Source organism: Thyridium curvatum (genome assembly GCF_004353045.1).
Source record: "Thyridium curvatum strain D216 chromosome Unknown NODE_1_length_1224711_cov_81.814160, whole genome shotgun sequence".
Lineage (NCBI taxonomy): Eukaryota > Fungi > Ascomycota > Sordariomycetes > Thyridiales > Thyridiaceae > Thyridium > Thyridium curvatum.
Window position 1 is genome coordinate 1,619 of NW_022156756.1, and position 21,470 is coordinate 23,088.

At 55.6% G+C, this 21,470-nt stretch overlaps 8 protein-coding genes across 8 annotated transcripts; 4 read left to right on the forward strand and 4 right to left on the reverse strand.

Moving 5' to 3' along the window:
- Positions 1–228: 228 nt before the first annotated feature.
- Positions 229–5,970, reverse strand: E0L32_000002 (uncharacterized protein; the record flags this gene model as incomplete). The annotated part of the gene is made up of 4 exons (XM_031136130.1): positions 229–743; positions 890–1,109; positions 1,162–4,809; positions 5,509–5,970. 4 exons carry the CDS (start codon positions 5,968–5,970, stop codon positions 229–231), a joined length of 4,845 nt encoding a protein of 1,614 aa, XP_030997379.1.
- Positions 5,971–6,412: 442 nt separating this feature from the next.
- E0L32_000003 (uncharacterized protein) lies at positions 6,413–8,328 on the forward strand (the record flags this gene model as incomplete). Its single annotated transcript, XM_031137239.1, has 2 exons — positions 6,413–8,124; positions 8,220–8,328. 2 exons carry the CDS (start codon positions 6,413–6,415, stop codon positions 8,326–8,328), a joined length of 1,821 nt encoding a protein of 606 aa, XP_030997380.1.
- Positions 8,329–8,959: 631 nt separating this feature from the next.
- E0L32_000004 (uncharacterized protein) lies at positions 8,960–10,005 on the forward strand (the record flags this gene model as incomplete). Its single annotated transcript, XM_031138348.1, has 2 exons — positions 8,960–9,416; positions 9,464–10,005. 2 exons carry the CDS (start codon positions 8,960–8,962, stop codon positions 10,003–10,005), a joined length of 999 nt encoding a protein of 332 aa, XP_030997381.1.
- A 1,396-nt stretch (positions 10,006–11,401) lies between these two features.
- Positions 11,402–12,271, forward strand: E0L32_000005 (uncharacterized protein; the record flags this gene model as incomplete). The annotated part of the gene is made up of 1 exon (XM_031139457.1): positions 11,402–12,271. One exon carries the CDS (start codon positions 11,402–11,404, stop codon positions 12,269–12,271), a length of 870 nt encoding a protein of 289 aa, XP_030997382.1.
- A 371-nt stretch (positions 12,272–12,642) lies between these two features.
- E0L32_000006 (uncharacterized protein) lies at positions 12,643–13,359 on the reverse strand (the record flags this gene model as incomplete). Its single annotated transcript, XM_031140567.1, has 3 exons — positions 12,643–12,723; positions 12,803–13,011; positions 13,239–13,359. The coding sequence occupies 3 exons, from the start codon at positions 13,357–13,359 to the stop codon at positions 12,643–12,645; spliced, it is 411 nt and encodes a 136-aa protein (XP_030997383.1).
- Positions 13,360–14,843: 1,484 nt separating this feature from the next.
- E0L32_000007 (uncharacterized protein) lies at positions 14,844–16,767 on the reverse strand (the record flags this gene model as incomplete). The annotated part of the gene is made up of 2 exons (XM_031141678.1): positions 14,844–16,169; positions 16,222–16,767. 2 exons carry the CDS (start codon positions 16,765–16,767, stop codon positions 14,844–14,846), a joined length of 1,872 nt encoding a protein of 623 aa, XP_030997384.1.
- A 697-nt stretch (positions 16,768–17,464) lies between these two features.
- Positions 17,465–18,043, forward strand: E0L32_000008 (uncharacterized protein; the record flags this gene model as incomplete). Its single annotated transcript, XM_031142785.1, has 2 exons — positions 17,465–17,626; positions 17,735–18,043. 2 exons carry the CDS (start codon positions 17,465–17,467, stop codon positions 18,041–18,043), a joined length of 471 nt encoding a protein of 156 aa, XP_030997385.1.
- Positions 18,044–18,604: 561 nt separating this feature from the next.
- On the reverse strand, positions 18,605–20,059 carry E0L32_000009 (uncharacterized protein; the record flags this gene model as incomplete). Its single annotated transcript, XM_031143889.1, has 1 exon — positions 18,605–20,059. The coding sequence occupies one exon, from the start codon at positions 20,057–20,059 to the stop codon at positions 18,605–18,607; it is 1,455 nt and encodes a 484-aa protein (XP_030997386.1).
- Positions 20,060–21,470: the final 1,411 nt, after the last annotated feature.

Genomic DNA, 21,470 nt, shown 5'->3' on the forward strand with positions numbered 1-21,470 from the left:
CATTGCCACCGCACGCATCATGAGTGAAGCCACCATCCCCTACACCCCTTGTCATCTACCGAGAAAACGCAAAGACGCCTCCTTCCATTTTGAGTCTAGTAATTCAACGCCTTTTCATCGTCGAACGTTGCAGTATCTGCAGTGAAAAGAAAAACAAACGACGAGAGCATCGTCGAAGAGGAACGGATCATGTGGTGTGCCCCTGACCAGCCACACGATCGATCCGTTCTAGGATCCCTTTGAGCCTCCACCCTGTGTGACCAACTCGCGTAACCTGCTCCGGAGGGCCTCTTGAGCCTCCTGGGCTTCCGGAAACTTGAGGTACTTCTGTGGCACAAAGGTAAAGGCATCGATGGCCAGCCGCAGGTCCACCTCTGAACTGAGGTCCGGACACTTGGCGGTTGGCAAATGCAAACAAAAACAGGACTTGCAGGGGGCTAAAGTAGGATTGCGAGGTCGGCGTTGGCCCTTGGGCGGTTGCATGGCCTGCTTCGCCTTCGATGGCGCAGGCAAATTCGATGTCGGTATCGGTTGCTGTTGTACATGAGAAGGAGGAACCGGAGGCATTGTCTGGACGGGTCCGGGTTGCTTCGCGGGTAGGGTCGGCCCTAATTGGCCACCTCCTCCTGCTCCTCGGTAGGGGATCTTGGGGGCCTGGACGGGAGTTTCGCGGCCGGAGACGACTTGTCCTTGGCGCCTCTGGATCTGGGGCTCTTGCCCTGTGAGGTCGACGGTCCTAGGGGCTGCTTGTCTTTGTCAGCCTGCTGCCGCGGCTTTTTTGGTGAGGATCGAGCCTTGCTGGGGGAAGCCGACTTCGACTTCTGGGGGCTCTTTGTCTTCCTGGTGGCTGGAGACTTGGGGACAGTAGTTGACTTCCTTGGTGTCGTACCTTGAGACTTGGTGCTTGGTGGCTTGCCTCCTGGCTTGCGTCCCTGGTCGCCACGCTCGATGCCTTTCATGGCATCAGGGTCACTCTCCTCGGCCGAGTCGACACCATTATTAATGAAGTCAGCATCGACATCGGACTCTTCGTCGTCGGGGTCGAGACCATCATTTTGGCCATCCTCGAGACCGTAGTAGTTGTTCTTTGGCGCAGAGTATCGAACAGCCTGGAACACAGGTCAGCAAAGGAGTCACGGTTGAACAAGGAGGAGCGCTTACCTGACGCCTCCGTCCACCTCGACCCCAGGTGACCTTCTCGCGCTCGGCAAGTAGGCGAGCTGCTTCCTCGCGCTCCTTGATAATCTTATCCCAGACGCTCGTATCACCTGTGTCTTTTACCTCACGCACTTCGAGATCATCAGCAAGTTCGCCCGCATCGTTAGTCCAGACTCTGGCAAATGAGAATTGCGACTCGGAAGACTTCTCGACATCCGTCTTTGTCTCTTCGATCTGCGATCGGTCCAGAAGTTTATCCACCGAAGCCGAGTCGTAAGTAATGACGTCCTTCTTCTCACCGTCGAAGAGGGATTCGGCACCATGTTTCAGGATGGACTCGAGGTCGTTTCCTGCATCGTCTTCGACATCCATTGACTCAATGAGTGCATGATCAAGTGCCATCTTCTTGCGACCGATTTGCATGATCTTCTCCTCCACGCTGTCCTTCGTCATGAGTTGAAAGCAGAGGACCTTCTTCTTCTGACCGATGCGGTGCGCTCGAGAGAAGGCTTGGATATCCTGATGGGGGTTGAAGTCAGGATCTAAGATGATGACAGTGTCAGCGGTGGCAAGATTGATGCCCACGCCACCGGCCCGAGTGGAAAGAAGAAAGGCGAAAAATTCAGACCCGGGCGCATTGAAAGCATCAATGCGTTTCTGCTTCTCGAGACTGGACATACTTCCGTCCAAGCGCTGGTAGGACAAGCCAATACCAGCCAGGAAGTCTTCGATAATGTCAAGCTCCGTAAGGAACTGGCTGAACAGCAAGACTCGATGGCCTCGCGCTTTGAGCTTGGGCAGCATAATGTTCAGCAAGAGTAGCTTAGATGACGCCTCGATCAGGTTGCGGTGTAGAGCCTCTTGGTCAGAGACTCGCTCCTCGATAGCTTGGCTATACACGAAAGGATGGCAGAGGCACTTGCGCAGCTGCATGAGGATGTTGTTCAGGCTACCGCGCTCAGTGGCCTTCATCTTGCCCTTGGCAAAAATTGAGCGGATCAGGTCGGGATTCTTGGCAATGATAGACTTGCAAAGCTTCTCCTGCAACGAAGTCATCGTGACGGGGACGATAATCTGGCCCATAGGAGGAATGATCTTGGAAAGCACTTCGTTCTTTGTCCGTCGGAAGAAATAGGGACGAATGAGGGAATGAATCTCTGGGAGGTTCTCGGCGTTGATGTCCTCGTATTTCGCATCCAGGACAGCAGCATTCTTGGTCGGATCGATGAACTGCAGCAGGTTGAACAACTCCCTCTTGTTGTTCTGCAGAGGTGTACCCGTCAGTAGCAGTCGGAAATCGATCTTCATCGCCTGAAGAGCACCATAAAGCAGGTTCCCGTCGTTCTTGAGTCGCTGGCCTTCATCGACGACCAGGCCCGCCCACTGAACAGACTTGAAGAGGCGCCTCGTCTCATCATCCTGTGCAGAGTCATAAGACATGATGACGACATGGGCCTTCATGTCCTTTGAACCTCCCGGAAACAGTTCATTCTCGTAAGCAAGGGTCTGAGCGGCCTTGCCACCGTGATATGTGACCACCCTGAGATCCGGGGCCCAAGTCTTTATCTCGCGGCGCCAGTTGGGACAAGTCGAGTTGGGAACGACAATCAAGAATGGCCAACAACGAGGCGAATCTTGGACAAGCGACGTTATGAAAGCGATCACCTGTACAGTCTTGCCGAGTCCCATCTCGTCTGCAAGGACAACGCTCTTGCCCATGTAAAAGTTGCATAGAAGCCAGTTCAGACCGTCCATCTGGTAGCTCAGCAACTTGTGCTTGAGTCCGGCAGGCTGGACTTTGAGATCAACAAACTCATCAGCACGCTCGAGATGCTCCGAGATCCGCGCCCTCATCACAGAAACCGGCTCGTTCTCAAAGTATTTGCCGCTAAGGTACTCGCGGTATGCGGCCTCGAATGCGGTCCACAGCGGCCCGGAATCGCGAGGAGGGGGCTTGTCCCAGACAGCCTCGTCGTAGGACAGGCCTTGGAATTTGAGCTTGGCCTCGGCGATGTTGACGATGTGCTGCATCTCTTCCTCTTTGCTAGTGGCACGCACATTGCGGTTATACTTGAGGGCAAGCATGATGTCTGCGAGGAGGTACTCCATTGGGATTGCATCCTTCTCTTCGAAGTGAAGCACTGTGCCCTTGTGCTTGGCAAAGGCCGTCCGCATCCGTGCATTGGTCACGCCCCAAATCCAGGCTCCAGGCTTCCAGGTACAGTGTGCATAGGATTTTCCCTCCCACCTGACGAGGTACTCCTTGTCGTCCTCGCTGAAGTCGGAGAATTGCTGGCCCGGTTGGTAAGATTGACGGTCCCTGGGACGCCAAGCGACAAGACCGGCAACCTTCTCTGTCTGATCCAAACAGTCCCTGCATTTCCACTCGATCGCATACTCCTCCAAGCAGTCAGTACGGAGATCGGACTCGACGTCGCCACCAACGTGAGCGGGCATTGGCAAATGCTCAACATGATAGGCCCTATGGCAGGCCTTGCACCGGAAAAGCACGTTCTGTGCTTTGTTCACTAGTGCACCATCGACGGGGGTGACTGGGTCAACACCTCCGTTTTCCTGTCGCAGTTTCTCCTCCTGTTTGGGGGTCTTCTTGGTCGAGAACGGGGCGCAGGCAAGACCTTTTTCATGACATGCCTGGCACATATCATGACTCGGGCAAGTCGGATCCTTCTTCTTATAAAGTCCGATGCAGTAACGGCACTGGAGGACGAAGTGCTCCGGGCCGATCTTGGTCACAAGATGGTCACGGAGGCTGCGAACACCCAAGCATGCTTTGTGATGAGAGAGCGAGCATCCTTGGCAGGGAATGAGAGGTCCTTTTCCCGCAGTATGAGGGCCACCGTAGCAGGTATCACAATTATGCGAGTGGACATCCCTGAAGTCTCCGCTTACAAGCGGGAAGACTTCCTTCATGCTGACGACCTTGGGCGCGGCTGGAGCCCTGTCTTCTTCAACGTAGACGTCATCGTCCACATTGACCATGTCTGCCATGTTCTTTGTGTTCTTGTTCGACCTGGAGGAGCGCCTTGCCTCAAACTCAATCGAGTCGTCACGCAAGGCTCGGTATGCAGCAGCAGGTCGACCTCTGGCAGTCTTCCTGCGGCGCTTAGGCTTGATAGGCTGGAGGTCGGATCTCACGAGGGTGTAGTCTCCGTCGTCATCATCGCCCGCAAGCTCATCGGCATCGTCATCAAAAGCATTCGAGGTACCATTGTGCGTCCCGTTGTTGGCGGATCGCAGCGTATTGCGCGACCGAAGTCGACGTCGACCGGAGTCAGACTCATGGTCATCGCCAGAAGTGCCAGTTGCCGAGGTCTGCAGGGATGCTTGACGAGAACTCCTCCTGCGGGGGTTTAGAAGATCCTGGAGCCGACGGTTGCCACGAGATCGCATTCGCTCTTTGACCACGTCGCTGTCATTCTCTTCGTCAGATTCTCCATCATCAAATCCGCCAATACCCTCCTCGTCCATCTCGGACAACTCCGACAATGCGTCGGAGTCATAGTCAGAGTCCTGGTTGAATTTGCGCTTCTTGGACATGTTGGCGTATTGGTCCAGCCTTGGATCAGACCGCGTGAAAGCTTTGAGACTATTCCGTCCGTTTCTGAAGTTCACAAGATCGTCATATGACATCTTGAAGGTGGATCATTAGTTAGTCATTCAGAACGTAATCGGGAGCAAGACGGTACTCGTGGATGATGAAAGATAGAAGTGATCGTACTGGAGGAAGTGCTTTCAAGAGCAATGATAGGGTAAGAAACACATGGGATTTGCGTGCCACCAGGAAGTGATGATGATGTGATGTGGAGTTTGGTGGTGCAAGAATTGCCAACGAAGGTGGGAGTATGTTCCAGCTGATGGGAAAAGAGCAGAGCAGTTGGGGAAACCGTTGCGATTCTCGGGATGGATGTCTTGATTCGAGAACCTTGGATTGACAAAGGAGGAATGAGGAAGCACAGAAGGTTGCAGGTGGGTAGGAATTGATGGCAGAAAAGTGAGTTCGGGAAGAAGGTATGGAACCAAGGGACCTATCAGGACGAGAAGAATGTGAAGGACGAGAAGTGAATGGGAAGATAAAGTGTGATCAGCGAGAGGTAGATATTAACACACAGGGGAGAGCTGGATGAGGACAAGGTGAGACGTTTGTGGCAGAGACCTGAGAGGTTAATGAAGGAATTCCGAAAGAAGACGGAAGACCTCTGCGTAGTAGATCTGAGTAAAGAATGTGGAAGGGGGCAGTTCTTGGGAAATTTCTCTGATTTTATAGGAAATAGGTGCGGGCAAGATATCGAGAGGGGCAATGAAAAGTCCAGTCGTTCACAACACACTCACCTCTTCGACCCTCCCGTCATCAAATTCAACCATGTACCGCTCTGCACCCCGAGAAACACCGACCCTCTCAAGGACTTGAAGTACGTGGTCGCTTGGCGGCGGTCGTCTGTACTGTTCGACGACGTCGGGCGGTAGTATTCGAAGCGCGATCTCGAACAAATTTGAGATGTTCCCTATCGGCAGCGTGTGTTTGCCAGTCTCCCAAGCGCTCTCCACCACATCTGAACTTATCACGACCTGCTCATGATCCTCGGTACTATTCAAGACCTCCGGATGCGCAGCATCTTGCTTCTGCTCAGGGTCCTGCGGCTGTGGTGATGGCGCCGCAACAGGCGGAGGTGACTCGTCCGAGGCATTGTCGCTGTCTTCTCCTGCATCTGTAGGGGCAGACTCAAAGTCAAAGCTCATCCGGGTGTCCTCAAGCGACAGCTCTTCTTCGGGATGATCACGGGATACCTCCATTTCGAAGCTCAGCGAGGCGCAATACGGTAGGGTCGGGGAGATCGTCGTTGCGACAAGCAATCTGCAGACTTCAATGTTAGCCTTTGAACATAAGCAGACATGCCGACGAAACACAACCGACCATAGCGGAAATCATAGCATGGCTATGCGCTCGCGTGGCACTGCTTGCTCAAGGTGAATTTCTTCGCAAAGATAGTCCGTAGTGCCGGAATGCGGTGGTGTTGAGATCGGACGCGGCAACCAGACGCGTCCACTTCCCATTAAAACCCGACTTGATTAGTGCATGTGAACCCTGCAGATGAGCATGAGTGGACTCCGATAATGTCTGATCGAGTATCCAAGTGCCGATAAGCTAAATAATTTTTGGACGTCCTCTGCAGATCGTCAATGCTTGCAACATCATCCCCTTAATTTCTGTACAAACTTCGACTTGCGACCGGCCATGTTGAGGACATACCGGCACCCATTGGGCTTCCATTTGTCTGCAAGAGGCTTTTTGGGCCAGTGTACTACCAAGCCTGTTGGGCAATTGATTGTGCGCAACTCGTCCCTCTCCGCAATACACCGTGGACTTCGACGCTCTGAAAGGGCCAGGCCCCAAGGTCCCCAACTCTCTCGAGCCGCACAGCAAATCGTTGAAAAGCGTCGCGAAAGACGAGAGGCGCCACCGCCGACGTTTCGCCTCCTAAGGGGCAAGAAAGACATCACCGAAAAGACCGGCCCGGAGACCAAGACGCGACGAGCTCGGTTCTACGACCCGGAAGATGGATTCGGCAAGAAAAGCCTCGTTTACCAAATGAAGAGCGGCCAGCTGCAAGCACAACTGAAAGAACTCGGCGCGAAAAGAGATTCTTCAAGTCGGGATAGCAGCCTTGGCAGTCGTTCTGCAGGTCTTCGACGCCCAGAACGCAATACGACGAGACGGCTCGGCTCAGCGAAGCGCGGGGACTGGGAAGATGGCAAATTGGATGTGCAAAAGAGCGCCTACGGGAAGATAGAGAGAAATTCTCAAAGCAGCGACTTCCTGGACCGCTTCTCACGCTCCGACGACGACACGAGACGGCAAATGCCACGACAGGACGGCAGAACATATGCAAGGAGGGATCCACGAGCAGATTCAGAGGGTCGGAGAACAAGAGCAGGAAGGGAGAATCGTGGCGATACCCCAAGCCGGCCCGTGAAGGACACACCTGCACCAGTCTCCATCCCATACACAACGGCTGCATCGCAATTTCTGTACGGAAAGTCGGTCGTGGAAGCTGCTCTGCAGACATCTCGGCGCAAGCTTTACAAGTTATACATTTACAGTGGAGCAAATCGTCAAAATGTCCAACGCGACATGGTCATCGAGAAGCTCGCTCAGAGACAGGGAGTCCAGATTGTCAATATCGATGAGAGTGGGCAGCGGATGATGGAAAAGATGAGCTTGGGTCGTCCGCACAATGGGTACATTCTCGAGGCATCCCCGTTGCCGCAACAGCCCTTGGCCAGCCTTGGGGAGGCGGCCAAGGTGGGAGGCCGATCCGGATACAAGATTGAGCTGGGACATCAATCAAGTGAAGAGGCTGCTGTGAATGGTACCGCGGACTTCGTCCCTACGGCTTCCAGTACCCACAAGCCCCTTGTTCTCATGCTCGATCAGGTCCTGGACCCAGGCAACCTCGGTGCGATACTCCGGACTGCCAGCTTTCTCGGCGTCAACGCGGTTGCGATATCGAAGAAGAGCTCTGCTTCGCTGACACCCGTGGCGTTGAAGGCTTCAGCAGGAGCCTGCGAGGCTTTGACCCTCTTTTCGATCGAGGCGCCAGCGAACTTTCTGGCCCAGTCCAAGAAGGCGGGATGGAAGATTTACGCGGCCGTGCCTGCTGCAACGAGGTCGACGCGTAGAAAACAGGTCGACCTTGAGGATGTGGAGACGTCAGACCCTCTGCATGAAGATCCCTGCGTTCTTGTTGTGGGCAGTGAAGGAGAAGGTCTACCCAGAGCGATCAAATCCCAGGCGGATTACGAGGTCAATATCCCGAATCAGTCAGGTTCCGGCGTCGTCGATAGCCTGAATGTCAGCGTAGCGACGGCACTGCTTTGCTCGTCGTTCTTGAAGCAGCAGACGAAGTCGCTATTCAAGGAGCACAGGCAGGACGACCTAGGGATCTGGTAAGTGAAGATCTACAGAAGATTATGTATACTATTAGACGTGATACCCAATCTCAATGTACAATACCTCTGTAATACAATGACTTGATTCACAGGAAACGAAAGCGACAGTTTGATATCCTAGACGGAAACAAGCGCGGAGCTAGGGATGGAACATCCCGCATTCCTCGGGATCCCCATTTCTGGGACCCAATGTACGGTTGAAATTGATCTATCCATGCATAGTTTTTCGGTCGCGCCGTTTTCGCACCGTTGTGACTCAAGTGACCGCCGTTGAAAGCTTCAAGGGCTTTCTCGTATCAAGAGTCGAGACAATGCCGAGGACAATGATGTAAGCCCTCGAGGGACAAGACACTAAGATCAAATGGGGTGACAGGGGTGTAGCTGTGACCAGGAAGACCCCTGCTGCCCTCCAACCACTTCCTTTCTTTCCGTGCCCCGTCCACGTCGCTGGGCGAACAAGGCTAGTTGAGATGCAAATACGATCTCGTCCTGTCGATCCAATGACGCCCATTTCCAATCAGCTTGGTACTCGAAAGTAAAGCAGCCTCATGACGTTATCTGCGATGTCGCCTGCGATTCTTTGAGCTCGTAAGCTCCATCTTCGGCGAATTTGTCCGTGAGTCCATCCTGAAGATCACTGCGACACGTTTACACCGCCGGAACCTGCGCCTTCCTTCCTTCCAATCAGTCAAGGTCTCGCATCCCCGTCGAAAGAATGTATATCTCCCCAAGAGGGCTATGCCTCCGAGCAAGTCTCCTTCTCTTGGCCACTGGCCATACCGAAGCGCAGCAAGATGCGCCGACCACCGCGCTCCCGACAGCTGTCCGCAAAATGGGCCTCGACAGCGGTGAGAAGTTCCTTGCCGAGTTCTACGCCTTTGAAGAGTCAAACACGCCGGTCCTCAGGGACTCGCATCTCTTGGAAGAGGAAGCAGACCTGCTAGCAGCGAACAGCTCAGCCATCCTGCCGTTCCGACCCGCATTTGCGCCCCATCGGACAGAACAGAGACGCTCAGGCTGGGAAGTTCTCGCTCGCTTGCAGAGGCGGCAATGGGGCTGCCCTACCGGCACCAACAGTTGCGAGGGAATTGGGTATCCTTACAGTTGTTGTCACGAGGGAACGACGTGCTACAGGATCCAGGATACGGGGCTGGGACCGGTGGGCTGCTGTGCCAGCGGCCAGACATGTGGAGGTCAGATCACCTCGTGTGGCTCACAGGACCTTGCTTGCCCTCAGGACCTTGGGGGCGGTTGTTGCATTGCGGGATATGTGTGTGAGGGGGTCGGATGTAAGTTCCGTCTTCAAACTTGGTTTCTGAGCCACGTTGCTGACTAGTGTGTCTACGAAGGCGTTCGCAGCTCCTCTGCGGCACCAGGGCCGGCGCCGCAACCAACGACCTTTACCACTACATCGACCAGCATCCTCTCGGGACCTGCCGAACCGTCCACGGTCGTGGTAACCGTCATAGTCACGCAGACGCCGCCCTCGCCGGGCGTGACGACGCGCACGACTACACAGACGACAGTCCCGCCCAGCGGCAGCTCCACGACGGGCGGGATAGCACCGGTCAAGCCGACCCTGACGGCATCGTCGGATCAGACGGCCACATCGCCAAACACGCCTCCGGGGTACTGTCCGACTGGCTACTACGGCTGCCTGGCGACTGCGGGCGGCGGGTGTTGCCAGACTGGTCGGGACTGCCAGACGACGAGCTGCCCACCAGTGGCGTCGACCACTATCATATCCAACGGCGCCACCATTGTGGTACCGGCGACCAACCTACCTGCGGCACAGTCATCATCCACCTGCGCCGACGGGTGGTTCCTCTGTCCGGCGAGCGCCGGGCCCGTCCCAGGCTGCTGTCCGAGTGGGTATGACTGCGGGACAGCGAGCTGCTCTGTCGTGAATCCGAGCAGCACAGGGACGACCGAGAAGAAATTCCCTACAAACGGTGCGGTTTCCCGCAGAGGGAGACCCGTAGATTTGCTTCCAGTCCTAGCGGCGTCTGTTGCTGTTCTAGCTTTCCTGTGATGTGAAATGCTAATGGAGTTCATTTCTCGTACGTATACATGCACATTTAGAGATCGGGGTGGCGTTGCATTTGAGTTGATCTATCGAGAGCATTTGCATTGGGCGGAGTTAGCTTCTCAGAAGTAGATAGGGCGTCTGTGAAATGATTCATTTTTGAAAGATCTGCTCCTCTAACAGTGTATTTCGATGTGACACTGTCATCGGCACCATGACCCGGTTGTTGATCCGGAATGACGCTACGGAGGCCAAAAGGTCTGGTACGTGTTTCCTACCTTGATGAGCAGGCACCTTGATGGACAGGTTGATTAATATGACTTCAGCTTCCTCCCACTCAAATGTCGAGTCAAGCTCGAACACCCAATTGTTCTTCAATTGGCCGAGCGCCAACTCTTCACAAACCTCTTCCACAATGCTGTTCCTCCTTGAACATACCCCGGCTCGGGAGCGAAGGACTCCATACGCTTACGCGGAAATCACAACGTCGCATTGTTACACAAATCTTGGTTACACAAAGCTGCCGCTAGGCTTCTACGAAGCTAGTTCGAGTCTGAGCGCGCGTACGGGCAGACCCCGAGATGGAACTCCTTCGCTCGGAGTTGCTCAGCAAAAGGACCCGGATTTATGGCTTGAAGAGCCCAATCTGGTTACCAAGTCAGCATTGTCTTTGTTGGTGCAATTTTACAGGGCCGCTTAGCCGGAAATGGGACGCTGCTCTATCACTTACACTGGCGGACACCCAGTTCGTAAGCCCTCAGACCAGACCCAACACGGCACCAGCACGGTTCACGATATCGGGTTCGGCATCGCCAACTGCAAGTTGACTCCCCCCCCCTTCCCCCCTTGTCGTGTTCCTGTGACTGCCAACGACCACCTACACACTCCGGCTAAGTCGGGTCATTCATGGCAGCAAGTGCTGACCTGCCACCCAAATTTCCCTCTGTTTAATGCGGCTAGTTAGTCCTATTATTGTCTCGTCCCACTGCTTTGGTTCTACCTGTCGGGCCATCGGCGTCGTCACCCTTGTTTCTCTCCTGACTCGCGCCACCTCCGCGTGCCATTGTGCGCGAGTTCGTTCCCCTCCCCGCAAGCGCTCCCGTCCCTTTAAAATGCCACCGGGGGCCCAATCCACCGTCCTGGCGGCACCATCCCCAAGCTTTGATAGCTGTCAAAAGTGCTTGGCAGTCACTTAGCTCAAGTCGGAGCGCCATCGACGCAACTTGTCCTACCTACCCTACGCCCCCAATGCAGCCCTATAGCCCTACGCGATCGCGCAATGCAGCCCTGCTGCTGTCTCTCCTGAGCAGCAGCACTTTGCTCGTGCCCCTCGCCGCCGCCGCGACCACCACCGCCAGCGGCGGCGGCGGCGGCACCTCGTACGCGGACCAGGTCTGCAAGCCGGTCGTGCCCGACGGCAGCACCCTCCCGCCCTGCGTCGAGATCGAGAACATCCAGGTCGCCTGCTCGCCCAACGGCACGGCGCCCGTCGACTACGAGGCGCACGCGCAGTGCATGTGCCACGGCTCCTTCTTCCAGGAGTGGACCGCCTGCCGGCAGTGCCTCTACGTCCACGGCCAGCTCTCGGAGCGCGACATCGGCTACTGGCAGTCGGCCATCGGCCTCGCCTCGTCGTCGCTCTGCGGCTTCCTGGCCGGCGGCGCCGGCGGCGGCTCCCCGCCCACGGCCGCGTTCCAGGACATCTTCACCGCCGCGCAGGCGCAGGCCTCGGTCCCGGCCACGGGCGCCACCGCCACCTCGGACCGGGCGCCCTCGGACACGGCTATCAGCTTGTACTTCACCCCGAGCGGGTCCCTCGGCCCCGGCTCCATCACCGGCAGCGCCGCGTCTGCGACTCAGACCGGGTCTGGCGGCGGCAGCGGCAGCGGCGGCGGCAGCAACTCGGGCTCGGCTACGACGTCAGGTGGATCCTCTGGACAGTCCGGCTCGGGCGGCTCTTCCCAGCAGACGACACAGATGAATAGCGGCGGTTCCCAGACTACGGCCGCAAGCACCAGCCAGACGTCGTTGAAGACCTCGGGAGGGGTGGCTATCTCCGCCGGCTCGGGCACGGCGCTGCTTGGCGCTGCCGTCGGTGTTGTGCTTTCTTTACTTTGAATGAATGAAACGGGAAACAGGCTCCAGCGAGATTGTCACCTAATGTCATCTTCCTTCTCTTATATACATGTTATAACGTCCTAGCGGTGTTGGCGAATACAAGCGTGGAGTTGGACACGGCGTCAATATCATCAAAAAAGACCACTACCATGGGTGCATTTGTGCTTTGAGGCGTTCAGAGTAACGAAAGCTTTCGCACACAAGACCATTGGCATATGGGTGAAAGAGAACCTTTTTCATTATCATTTTGAGCCTATCGCCGCATGCATTCCTTTCGTTGAAATCCAAGACCTTACAACAGTTTTAACTTGTTGGGCATGCCTCGACCCCAGTATCTACCCCTTCGTTATATCATCAGAAAGCTCGTAGTTTTACTCGGGCATGTGCTTGAAAGGCTTGGCGAGATGCTCCTGGCAGAAGGGCAGCTTGCCGACGGTCCAGATCTCGGTGTCCTGGGGCGCAGGGTGTCAGCAAACTTTGATGAATCAATTGAACCCACGGCGGTATTTTTTGGGTCCCTTTTTGACTCACAGGCTTCAGGGTCTTCTTGATCTCCGAGTCGAGGGTGCCGCCCTTGAGCGCGATGATCTCCGGGGCCGCATCCGGGTCGTGGGCGATCGGGGAGCCGCACTCGGAGCAGAAGATGCGGTGGACGGCGTTGCCCGAGGAGCCCTTGCCGGCCCAGGACTTGGTCGGGCCGTTGATCTTGAGCTTGTCCTTGGGGACGACGCAGACGAGGGCTTATTTTGTGGTCAGCCAAATTTTGGTTGTTTGGAGGGGCAACGAGGACGGGACGTCATAAGGGTGGTGGGGGGTGTGGGGAAGCTCTCTCTCTCTCTCTCGGCGAGCTGCGAGTGACGACAATGGGGATGAATCATGACGGGAAGCGAAGCGGCCAACGCCAAAATTGGGGATGCGACGCAAATTGGACAAGGACGAAAGGGGGGAAAGAGATTCCTCTACGCACAGTATGTGGAGCCGGTCTGGCGCTGGCAGTCGTCGCAGTGGTCGTAGCCGGTGATGATCGGGGCGTCAACGTCGACCGTGTAGGTGACGGCCTTGCAGAGGCAATGTCCAGTGAGAACCATTTTTGGGCAGAAGTGCTCTTGGTTGGTAAGAGCCCGGTGTTACTGTTTCAAATTGGAAGTGGGTTGTGAACGGTGGGACGATGGAGGGCGTTGTTCCGGGGAATTTGCAAAACGTGTTGTTCTACGAGGATGTCTGAGAGAGTGAGAGAGAGAGAGGAAACACTGACGATGTCTGACAGGTCCGGCAGGATGATGTCTTAAATATTTCGAGCTGCCGCCCCCCCTCCTCCCCACAAGACTCCAACGCCTCAACAAGGCCAGCCTGCGTCCGGGATGCCGCTCCCCGGCCTTGATTCGGTTTCCACCTTTTGCAAGAGACACGAGTGGGCGAACGGACGGGTCGCCCAAATCGGTGGGTAAGATTGGCACCAACGGGGGGACTATCTCACGGTCAATCATGGGCGGATCTCTCTCTCCCTCGTCCTCACGGTACCAATGCGTCAAGGAGGGGCACGGAACGGATGTCCCACGCTTTCGACACACGCAGAATTCAGCACCAGGGCCGCTCTAGGACCCCCCTCCCGTTTCGCTATTTGGAAGCCAAAAAGGGCTCTCGTGAGCTCGATTCACCTTCTTTTCTTCGACTGCCTCGAGCTCCTCCCGATACGCGGGGTAGGTTCGTGCGCTCGAGAGAAAAGTTCCAGGTTGGCCTTCCCGTCGAGCACCTCCCACCGGGAAACGATGAAACAAAAGCAAGGCTCCGAACCGGGTACCATCAACGCTGATGGGCTGATGTACCTCCTGTCAGAAGTACTCATGCCTCGGGGACCATCCTGCACCTTGCAGATTTGTCACTGTTTACTTGGAGAGACATGGACAGGACAGGACAGCTCCCCTCAATTGGCAAGGGTCAGCTCCATGCTGTGGATCTCGACTAATACGCAAAAGCTCCTGCATGGCGGCGGGGCGCGGTCTATCCCGAGTGAGGCCTAGTGGGCGAGCTGCGTCGATGCGAGTATTTGGAATAGCAATGACGTTTCACACTTGTCTCCTGGAAACGCCAAGACGCTGACATTGCAAGCCAACAAGTCGGAGAATTTCCCACAGTTGTCATTGTCTGTCAAGGCAAGAAAGATGGTAGTTCAGCCCAGGGCATCATCAGATTTGACTATCTCATCCATAGCAAGCAACCCTGGCGTGTATGCGCTGTTTCTAATTTACTTCTGGGAGTATTGCTGGTTACGGAGTATATCTTCTGCCAAGTCTTGTCGCTGGAAGCCATTAACCGACCTTTCGACAACAACAACAACAAAAAATCGTTCTGTTGATGGACGATGGAGACTTAGTTCCAATGACACTAAAAGCTAGGCTGCCTATCCTCGCTGATACAATGCTATTTCTGGTCTACGTGGAAGTGACAAACTTGTCATAACGGCCCACGATAGCCCCAGTAGGCTACCCAACTCCGAACGAGCATGTCCATAATTTGTCATGCAGATAAGCCTAGGTACACGAAGCAGAAGCAAGAATAGCGCATAACACAGTCAAGCCAGAAACGATGGCAGATTAGCTAGGTTACACAGCGCCAATGCCACCACCCATGCGAATCCTGCGCGTAATACGAATAGCTGGGCGACGAACAGAGGAGCCAGACCAAAGGCTATTCGTTCGGCCAAGAGAAGCTTGAGCACCGCTCCACGATATGATGCCTTGTTCCCGGCGGTCTCGTGTTCGAGCACGTACCCATCCATCGACGAGATGCGGAAGTCGCGGATGTCGATGACAGAGTGCGTGCTAGCAGCCTTTGACTCGCCGGCTGACGATGATGGCCAGGTCATGGGCCTTTCTATCCGCTCGGGCCGGCGCCGGAGGTACTGGATGGCCTTGAAGGAGACAAAGTCTATCGGGTTGGACAGCTGCACCGCCGGAGACTGCTTCTTGAAGATGAACTTGGGGAGGAGGTCCGGGCGCGATATCCAGACCGTGCGGCTCTCTCGTAACTCGCAAAACATCGCCTCCAGGTCGTGCGCATATTGCACGAATCGAGCGTAGAAGACTGGTGTCAGGACTTTGAACTCGAGCTCCTCGATCGGGCCGGAGCCTTGCCTGGCCGTGGGGGAGAGTATCAGCTCTTTGTTGTTCTCGGGCACACCACTCGGGATGTACTTGACAGCCAGAGGTGCCGAAGACTGTTCGACGAGATATCGCAGATACTTCCTGAAGGCCAATTCCAGGCGCCTTTCCAGGGCATCTGCATTTCGCCCCATGCTTTCTTTCAGGGGCTCGGGTCTGAACCACACATGCAATTTGCGTTTGAAGAAGAGAAGCCCGGCCTCCTTGACGATCCTGGGAAAGGTAACAAAACCTACCCACCACCAGGATGCGAGGAAATAGAGCTTTTGCCAGGAAGTCATGGTAGTCGGGTCGAGAGGGGGTCCCGTCGACAGGAGGCGAGCCACAACCTTGCCATGGACCTTGGATGACCTGAGAACGATTGTGTTGTCAATCAAGCCCAGATTTTGGTCTCCAGTAGTCAGTATGTCGTGTGCTGACAGGGAATATGAGCCCTTTCGGGAGTTGAATGGTGACACATGGAAATCCTTGGGCCAAGTCTGCGTAAAGACCATAGGTCCCTTGGTAGACTCGGCTTCCGCTTCGGCTCCTGGGACCCCTTCGAGCTGGTTCTGCTGATCTGGCACAAGTAGATACATTCGACGCTCGTCGAAGGTGTTGTTTACCTCGAGGATCATAGCTGCCAGCTTCTTATCGGCGCCGTACAGATACCAAAAAGACACCGGGTTGAAATGATAGCCCAGAAACCTCGCCGCCGTCACAAGGTATGCGTGAGGGTATTTGGAAGGATCCACGTCCTTGTTGGTTAGCATTGATGGCAAATTTCCAAAAGGGCATGAAAGTACTCACTTGTGACCTCAAGAACGCATCCAGCTTGCCCCGAAGGCCGAGCTCACGATTACCCCGTTCCAGGTAGTCTGCAGCATCGATGTTAAACCACGCTTTGCGCGTCCTTCGTTTGAAGGAGAACCATCTGGAGAAGGTCGATGCGTCCTCCTCTACCCCGGAAGAGACCATGCCGCCCGCGGCACCGTCCCATCCCACGGGAATCCCAACCACAAGGTACGAATAAGTGAATGCATGTTTCTTGGGAAACAGCCTTGCATGAGTGGTCTTGCAAGGGAATAATGCCACTTTCCCGAGCCCAGTCCATCTGTGTGTGTCCAAGGTCGTGAAGCCCAGTCGAACCAATTGGAATCCGACGAACAGCGCCGCCGAGTAGGCAGCATACTTCAATGCACCTTGCACGTCCAACAAAGAAGACAGAGCATGTCGATTTTGGACAATGAGTGAACCGGACAGCAGGACAGCATCAAGGAGTCCACCGTAGCAGAAGGAGAGACCAAGAGCGAGTCCGAGAGGCGCATAGCCCAGGACACTCGGAGAGGCAATCATCATATCATAATAACGTCAATTGAAAAGAGAGAGAGAGAGATACCGCAGAATGCTTCTCATGTCCAGATGAGATTCAATGCATTGTGGGAGAGCGGATCAAGATGTACCTTCCAAAACACCGCCACTCACGGGCCCCCTTGTGATCGTGAGGTTTCAATGAGAGCGTCATGATCGATGAAGCACTTTGATGACTAAGCATAGGTAGTCAATGGATGGCTCCTACCCTGATGAACACACAGGTGGTCTGTCGCCCCGCCACCGCCAAAGATAGCCAGCTGCCACAGCGCCCAAAATAATATTTTTTTCACCTGGCTAATGCGGCGTGCTTGCCGATTGACTCAGCGTCACCAGCACAATCTTGGCTCCACTGTGGGCTTCTATTCCCTTCTACGGACTTTAGAGGACGGACGCCTCCCCATAAACTCTCTCGTCTCTGGCCATAACCATCTTCCGTGATCGATTTAAATACCTACCCATTCTCTAGCAAGACGACACACAGACAGTCGCGTGCTTCATCAGAACAAGCCACACATCACCACTCGCATCTCCGACCCCCGGCCCAAACCTCCCTCACCGATCATCCAACTCGATCCCCTCAAAATTCCCTATCGACGATAACCGACATCTAACAGCCCCCCCGCCACACCGCCCCTCATCCTCACCTTCGTCATCACACAGACCATCCAACAGAGACAAGATGTCTAACCTCGACTGGGAGACCACGACCAAGATCGGCAGCCGTGTCCGCGGCGGCGCTTCTGAGCGCGAGAGCGTCGTCCGCGGTCGGAGCGCCCTCAACGCCGCCCAGCGCAGCGGCGCCGTCATCGGCACCGAGAAGAAGTACGCCACCGGCAATGCTGTACGTATCCTGTCCTCTCCCTCCGCGGGTTGAAGCATGAAAAAGACAAAAGAAAAAGAAAAAGAATTGAAAAATTCGAGCATGTGACTGACCCCTTCACAACAATAGGCCGCGAGACCCGCCGTCGAGGGCCAGCACCTGACCAAGGTCGACCGGTCCGACGACATCGTCAAGCCCAAGACGGTCGGCAAGCAGGTCGGCGACGTCATCTCGGCGGCGCGGCAAAAGATGGAGCCCAAGATGACGCAGAAGGACCTGGCCACCAAGTGCAACACGACGCCCACCGTCGTCGCCGACTTTGAGCGCGGCACCGCCGCCCCCGACCAGAAGGTGCTGTCGGCCATGGAGCGCGTCCTCAACGTCAAGCTGCGTGGCAGCGACATTGGCAAGCCCAAGTTTGAGAAGAAGGGCAAATAAAGGGTGTCACTGCCCGCCCAAAGGGGGCAAATTGATGAAAATCATTCGAGTCGAGAGGTGTGGAGAAGCGGACTGATGAGTTTGTGTTTGCGTTGGATTCGCATTTTGACCAGTTTGGTACAAAGCACTCTCTGCCTTCGAGAGGTGTTTCCACAGTCATTTGAATTCGCAACACGACTATTTTGGAAGGGCATGGGAGAGCGCGTACCCTTCATGATGATTTGCATGGCACGAAAGCTTCTCTTGGGGGGAAATCAAAATCATGGCTGGTTATGATCACGGCTTATAGATGCTCTTTTTTCTTCGCATACGGGAAATAGACCTCTTCTTTTGCTTGCAATTCTGTTGTTGTATTGACCATGTCAAAAATGGCCTTTTTGACATCATTATCAAAGTGCAAATCGCTAAACGATGTTTAGTAGTGACAACCCTCCGAAACGCCATGCCGTACCCATGCAGACAGTGAATGCTTGCTTGCTATGCTCTCATCAATGAATTTCAGAACGACTCAACCAACCATCTTGTTGTGCTCTGTCCATTCAACCCTCCGATACACTTAATCTAACATCCCACCTTCTGAACCCTCTCCTGGATAGTCGCCTTGCTGGGCGTAAACTCGGTCAGGACGACGACGTTCTCCCTGTTGCCAATCGTCACGATCTTGAGCCACTCGGGCGCGATCTCCCTGGCCAGCGTGCGGACGCAGGCGGCGCCCTCCTCGCGCGAGATGGGCAGGCGCAGCGAGTCCTTGAGCTTGGTCAGGACGGCGCCCATGGTGAAGGAGACGCGCTTCTGGCCCACGGCCGTCGCGCGGCTCAGCATGGTGACGACGGCCGCCACGTCGTCGGCGCGCTGCAGGGCCGCCCTGCGCTCGAGCTCCGCCGCCGAGGGGCCCGTCGCCTCCAGTTGCGACTGCTGGAGCTGGCGGAGGCGGATGCGGTCGAGCAGGCTCATCTTTGTGCCGTCGGGGTTGAGGGCGGCGGGCGACGTGGACGAGGACGAGGACGAGGACGACGAGGCGGCCTTCTTGGCTTCTTCCTTGGCCTCCTTCTCCTGCTTCTTCAGGGCGATGCCGTGCTTGAGCTCTTCGAGCGTGCGCTGGCCCTTTGCCAGCGCGGGCGGCTTGGCCAGCGACGCGGCGCTCTTCTTGACGAGGGCCCGGGGCAGGCCGGCGACGAACTGCCGGGCGTCGGACGAGCTCCTCGCGGCCCAGGCGCGCCGCAGCTGCTCCTCAAAGACCCGGTTGAGCCGCTCCTCGGGGAGCGGGCCCGCGTGTACTCCTGGGCGGTGCAGCTCGAGGCAGACCTTGCCGCGGCCGTAGTCGGACACGTAGAAGGGCGACTCGGCGCCCATGACGCCGATGCAGCGGCAGACGTCGTCGAGCGTCACCCTGCGCTTGCCCCAGGCCTGCGCGATGCCGGGGCACACCATCTTGACGTCGATGGGCACGTTGCTGCCGTTGTGCGCATAGTGGATGCTGACCGTCTTGAGGAAGGCGCCCTGGAGGTTGATGAGGTCGGTGAGCTCCTGCGGAAAGGGTGTGGAGTCTGCCCTCCATGTCCGCGTGGAGGACGGAGACTGGAGGTTGAGACGCTCGAATAGGGCGCCGGCTTGCTGTGCGGCGGTGAGGTCGACGCCCGGCCGGGATGATTGAGGCTTGGTTTGCGTCGGGGTGCGCGGGAGCTGTTGGTGAGCCTCGGGCACGGATCCGAGCGGTTGGCGGCAGGACCGCTTTCCAGCTCGCGTGGTCTGTGGTTGCTCAGATGACTCGTCCTCGGCCTTCCTCTTCTTTGATGGTGCTGCTACAGGTGGCGCCGCAGGAGCAACAGTCGGGGTGGTGACCTCGATGGCTGTTTCCGCAATCTTCTCGGCAACGATCTTCTCAACGACGTCCTTGCCAACATTGGAGCGTTTGGAGATGCGGGTGAACTTGTTGATACCCGCGGTAGCGGAGATGGGCTTGGTGGCAGGACCGACTCTCGACGAGCGGCTCCTGCGGATGATAGCTCCTGGCATCCTGAAAGGACAGAATTAAGGGATAGATGTACAAGAAATGCGTCAAGGGAAAGCAGGATCCTTGGCTGCGCACAAACTTTGTCGAGTTGAGGGAAAGAGAGGGACTAAACAAAGGTACATGGAAATGGAACTTTTCGAAACAGTGAAGAAGGAGTCAAGCAGTCTGGATCTTATCGCGGAAGGTGAAATATGGTGGCAGGTTAGGAGCTGGCCTGGTATGCGGGTCGGTTAACCGCGCGACACATGGGTGTGCGTTTTCGCGTGGCACGCGTTCCCGACGCGTAAAGTGGATTTCTTTTCCCCGTTCAGGGACGCGTTCTTGGGCCACCCGCCCATACGCGCACACACGCTCTTTTTGACTGTGATGAGAACGAGCCAGTTTTGGCGTACGTCATTCAGGACTTGACGTCGATTTCAATGCAGCGACATAGAAATGATTGGTACATGGTTGATGAATGGATGTTGGTGATCATCTCTTCCAAATACTACCTTCGATCCGAGTCTGATTGCTTCGACACTCTGCCGAGCTGCCACCAGACTCGATGATTTTCTCACGATCCATCCATTGATAGCTGCATGGAGGATATCCAAGCTCAGGCTGCAACATGCTCACTGCTCACATAGGCAATTATTCAGTATATCTGGCTTGGTGTCTGTCATTTAGCTTCCACTACCTCGGCTTCTCGCTACAGCCTGTAGCGAGGGCCCACTATAATTCTTCCCATGTTCCCAGATGCCTCGAGTCCTGCATTGACTGAACGTGCGAGTCCGAGTAACCTACCTATCTATGGTGGCTTACGATGGGCGTTTGGATCGGACAAGAAGCGGCCAGAGCTCTGATATGGGCCTGAATGGCGATAGCCGTGAAATCAACGGAAGCCAGATCAGTTCCGCGGCTCCCAACACTCACGGGCATGTGAGCCAAGCTTGCCAACAAGGATCATCACACATTCACATGTCGTCAAGTGATGATACCCCCCATCACAGGCCCAGGCTTTTAGAAAAGCTGCTTTGATTCTGAACACGACAACAGCGAGCTAGAGTCGCCCGCTGGCAGACCAGTAGCTAGAGTTATAGATACACATGAAAAATCGAAATTATGCCCCTGCTGTTCATAACGGCAGCCGGTGGTGGCGTTGAGTTATGAATGAACCTGGCTGGGTGCGCTGACCAGTTCATGCTCTAAGACGTTTTGGTGTAATCCCTTCCCATCGAGTGATCCCCCGAGATTATCTCCTCGGTCCCATGTTTTAGCCCTCCAACTCCTGACCTGAAAAAGCAAACACACATCGTCGCTCAAGACGCAAAGGACCATGCGGAAACAAGGCTGGGAACCAGCAAGCAAACAGAACAGACAAGAACACCCTAAAATGCAGCGATGCCGGCCCTTTCATACAGACGAGAAAAGTAG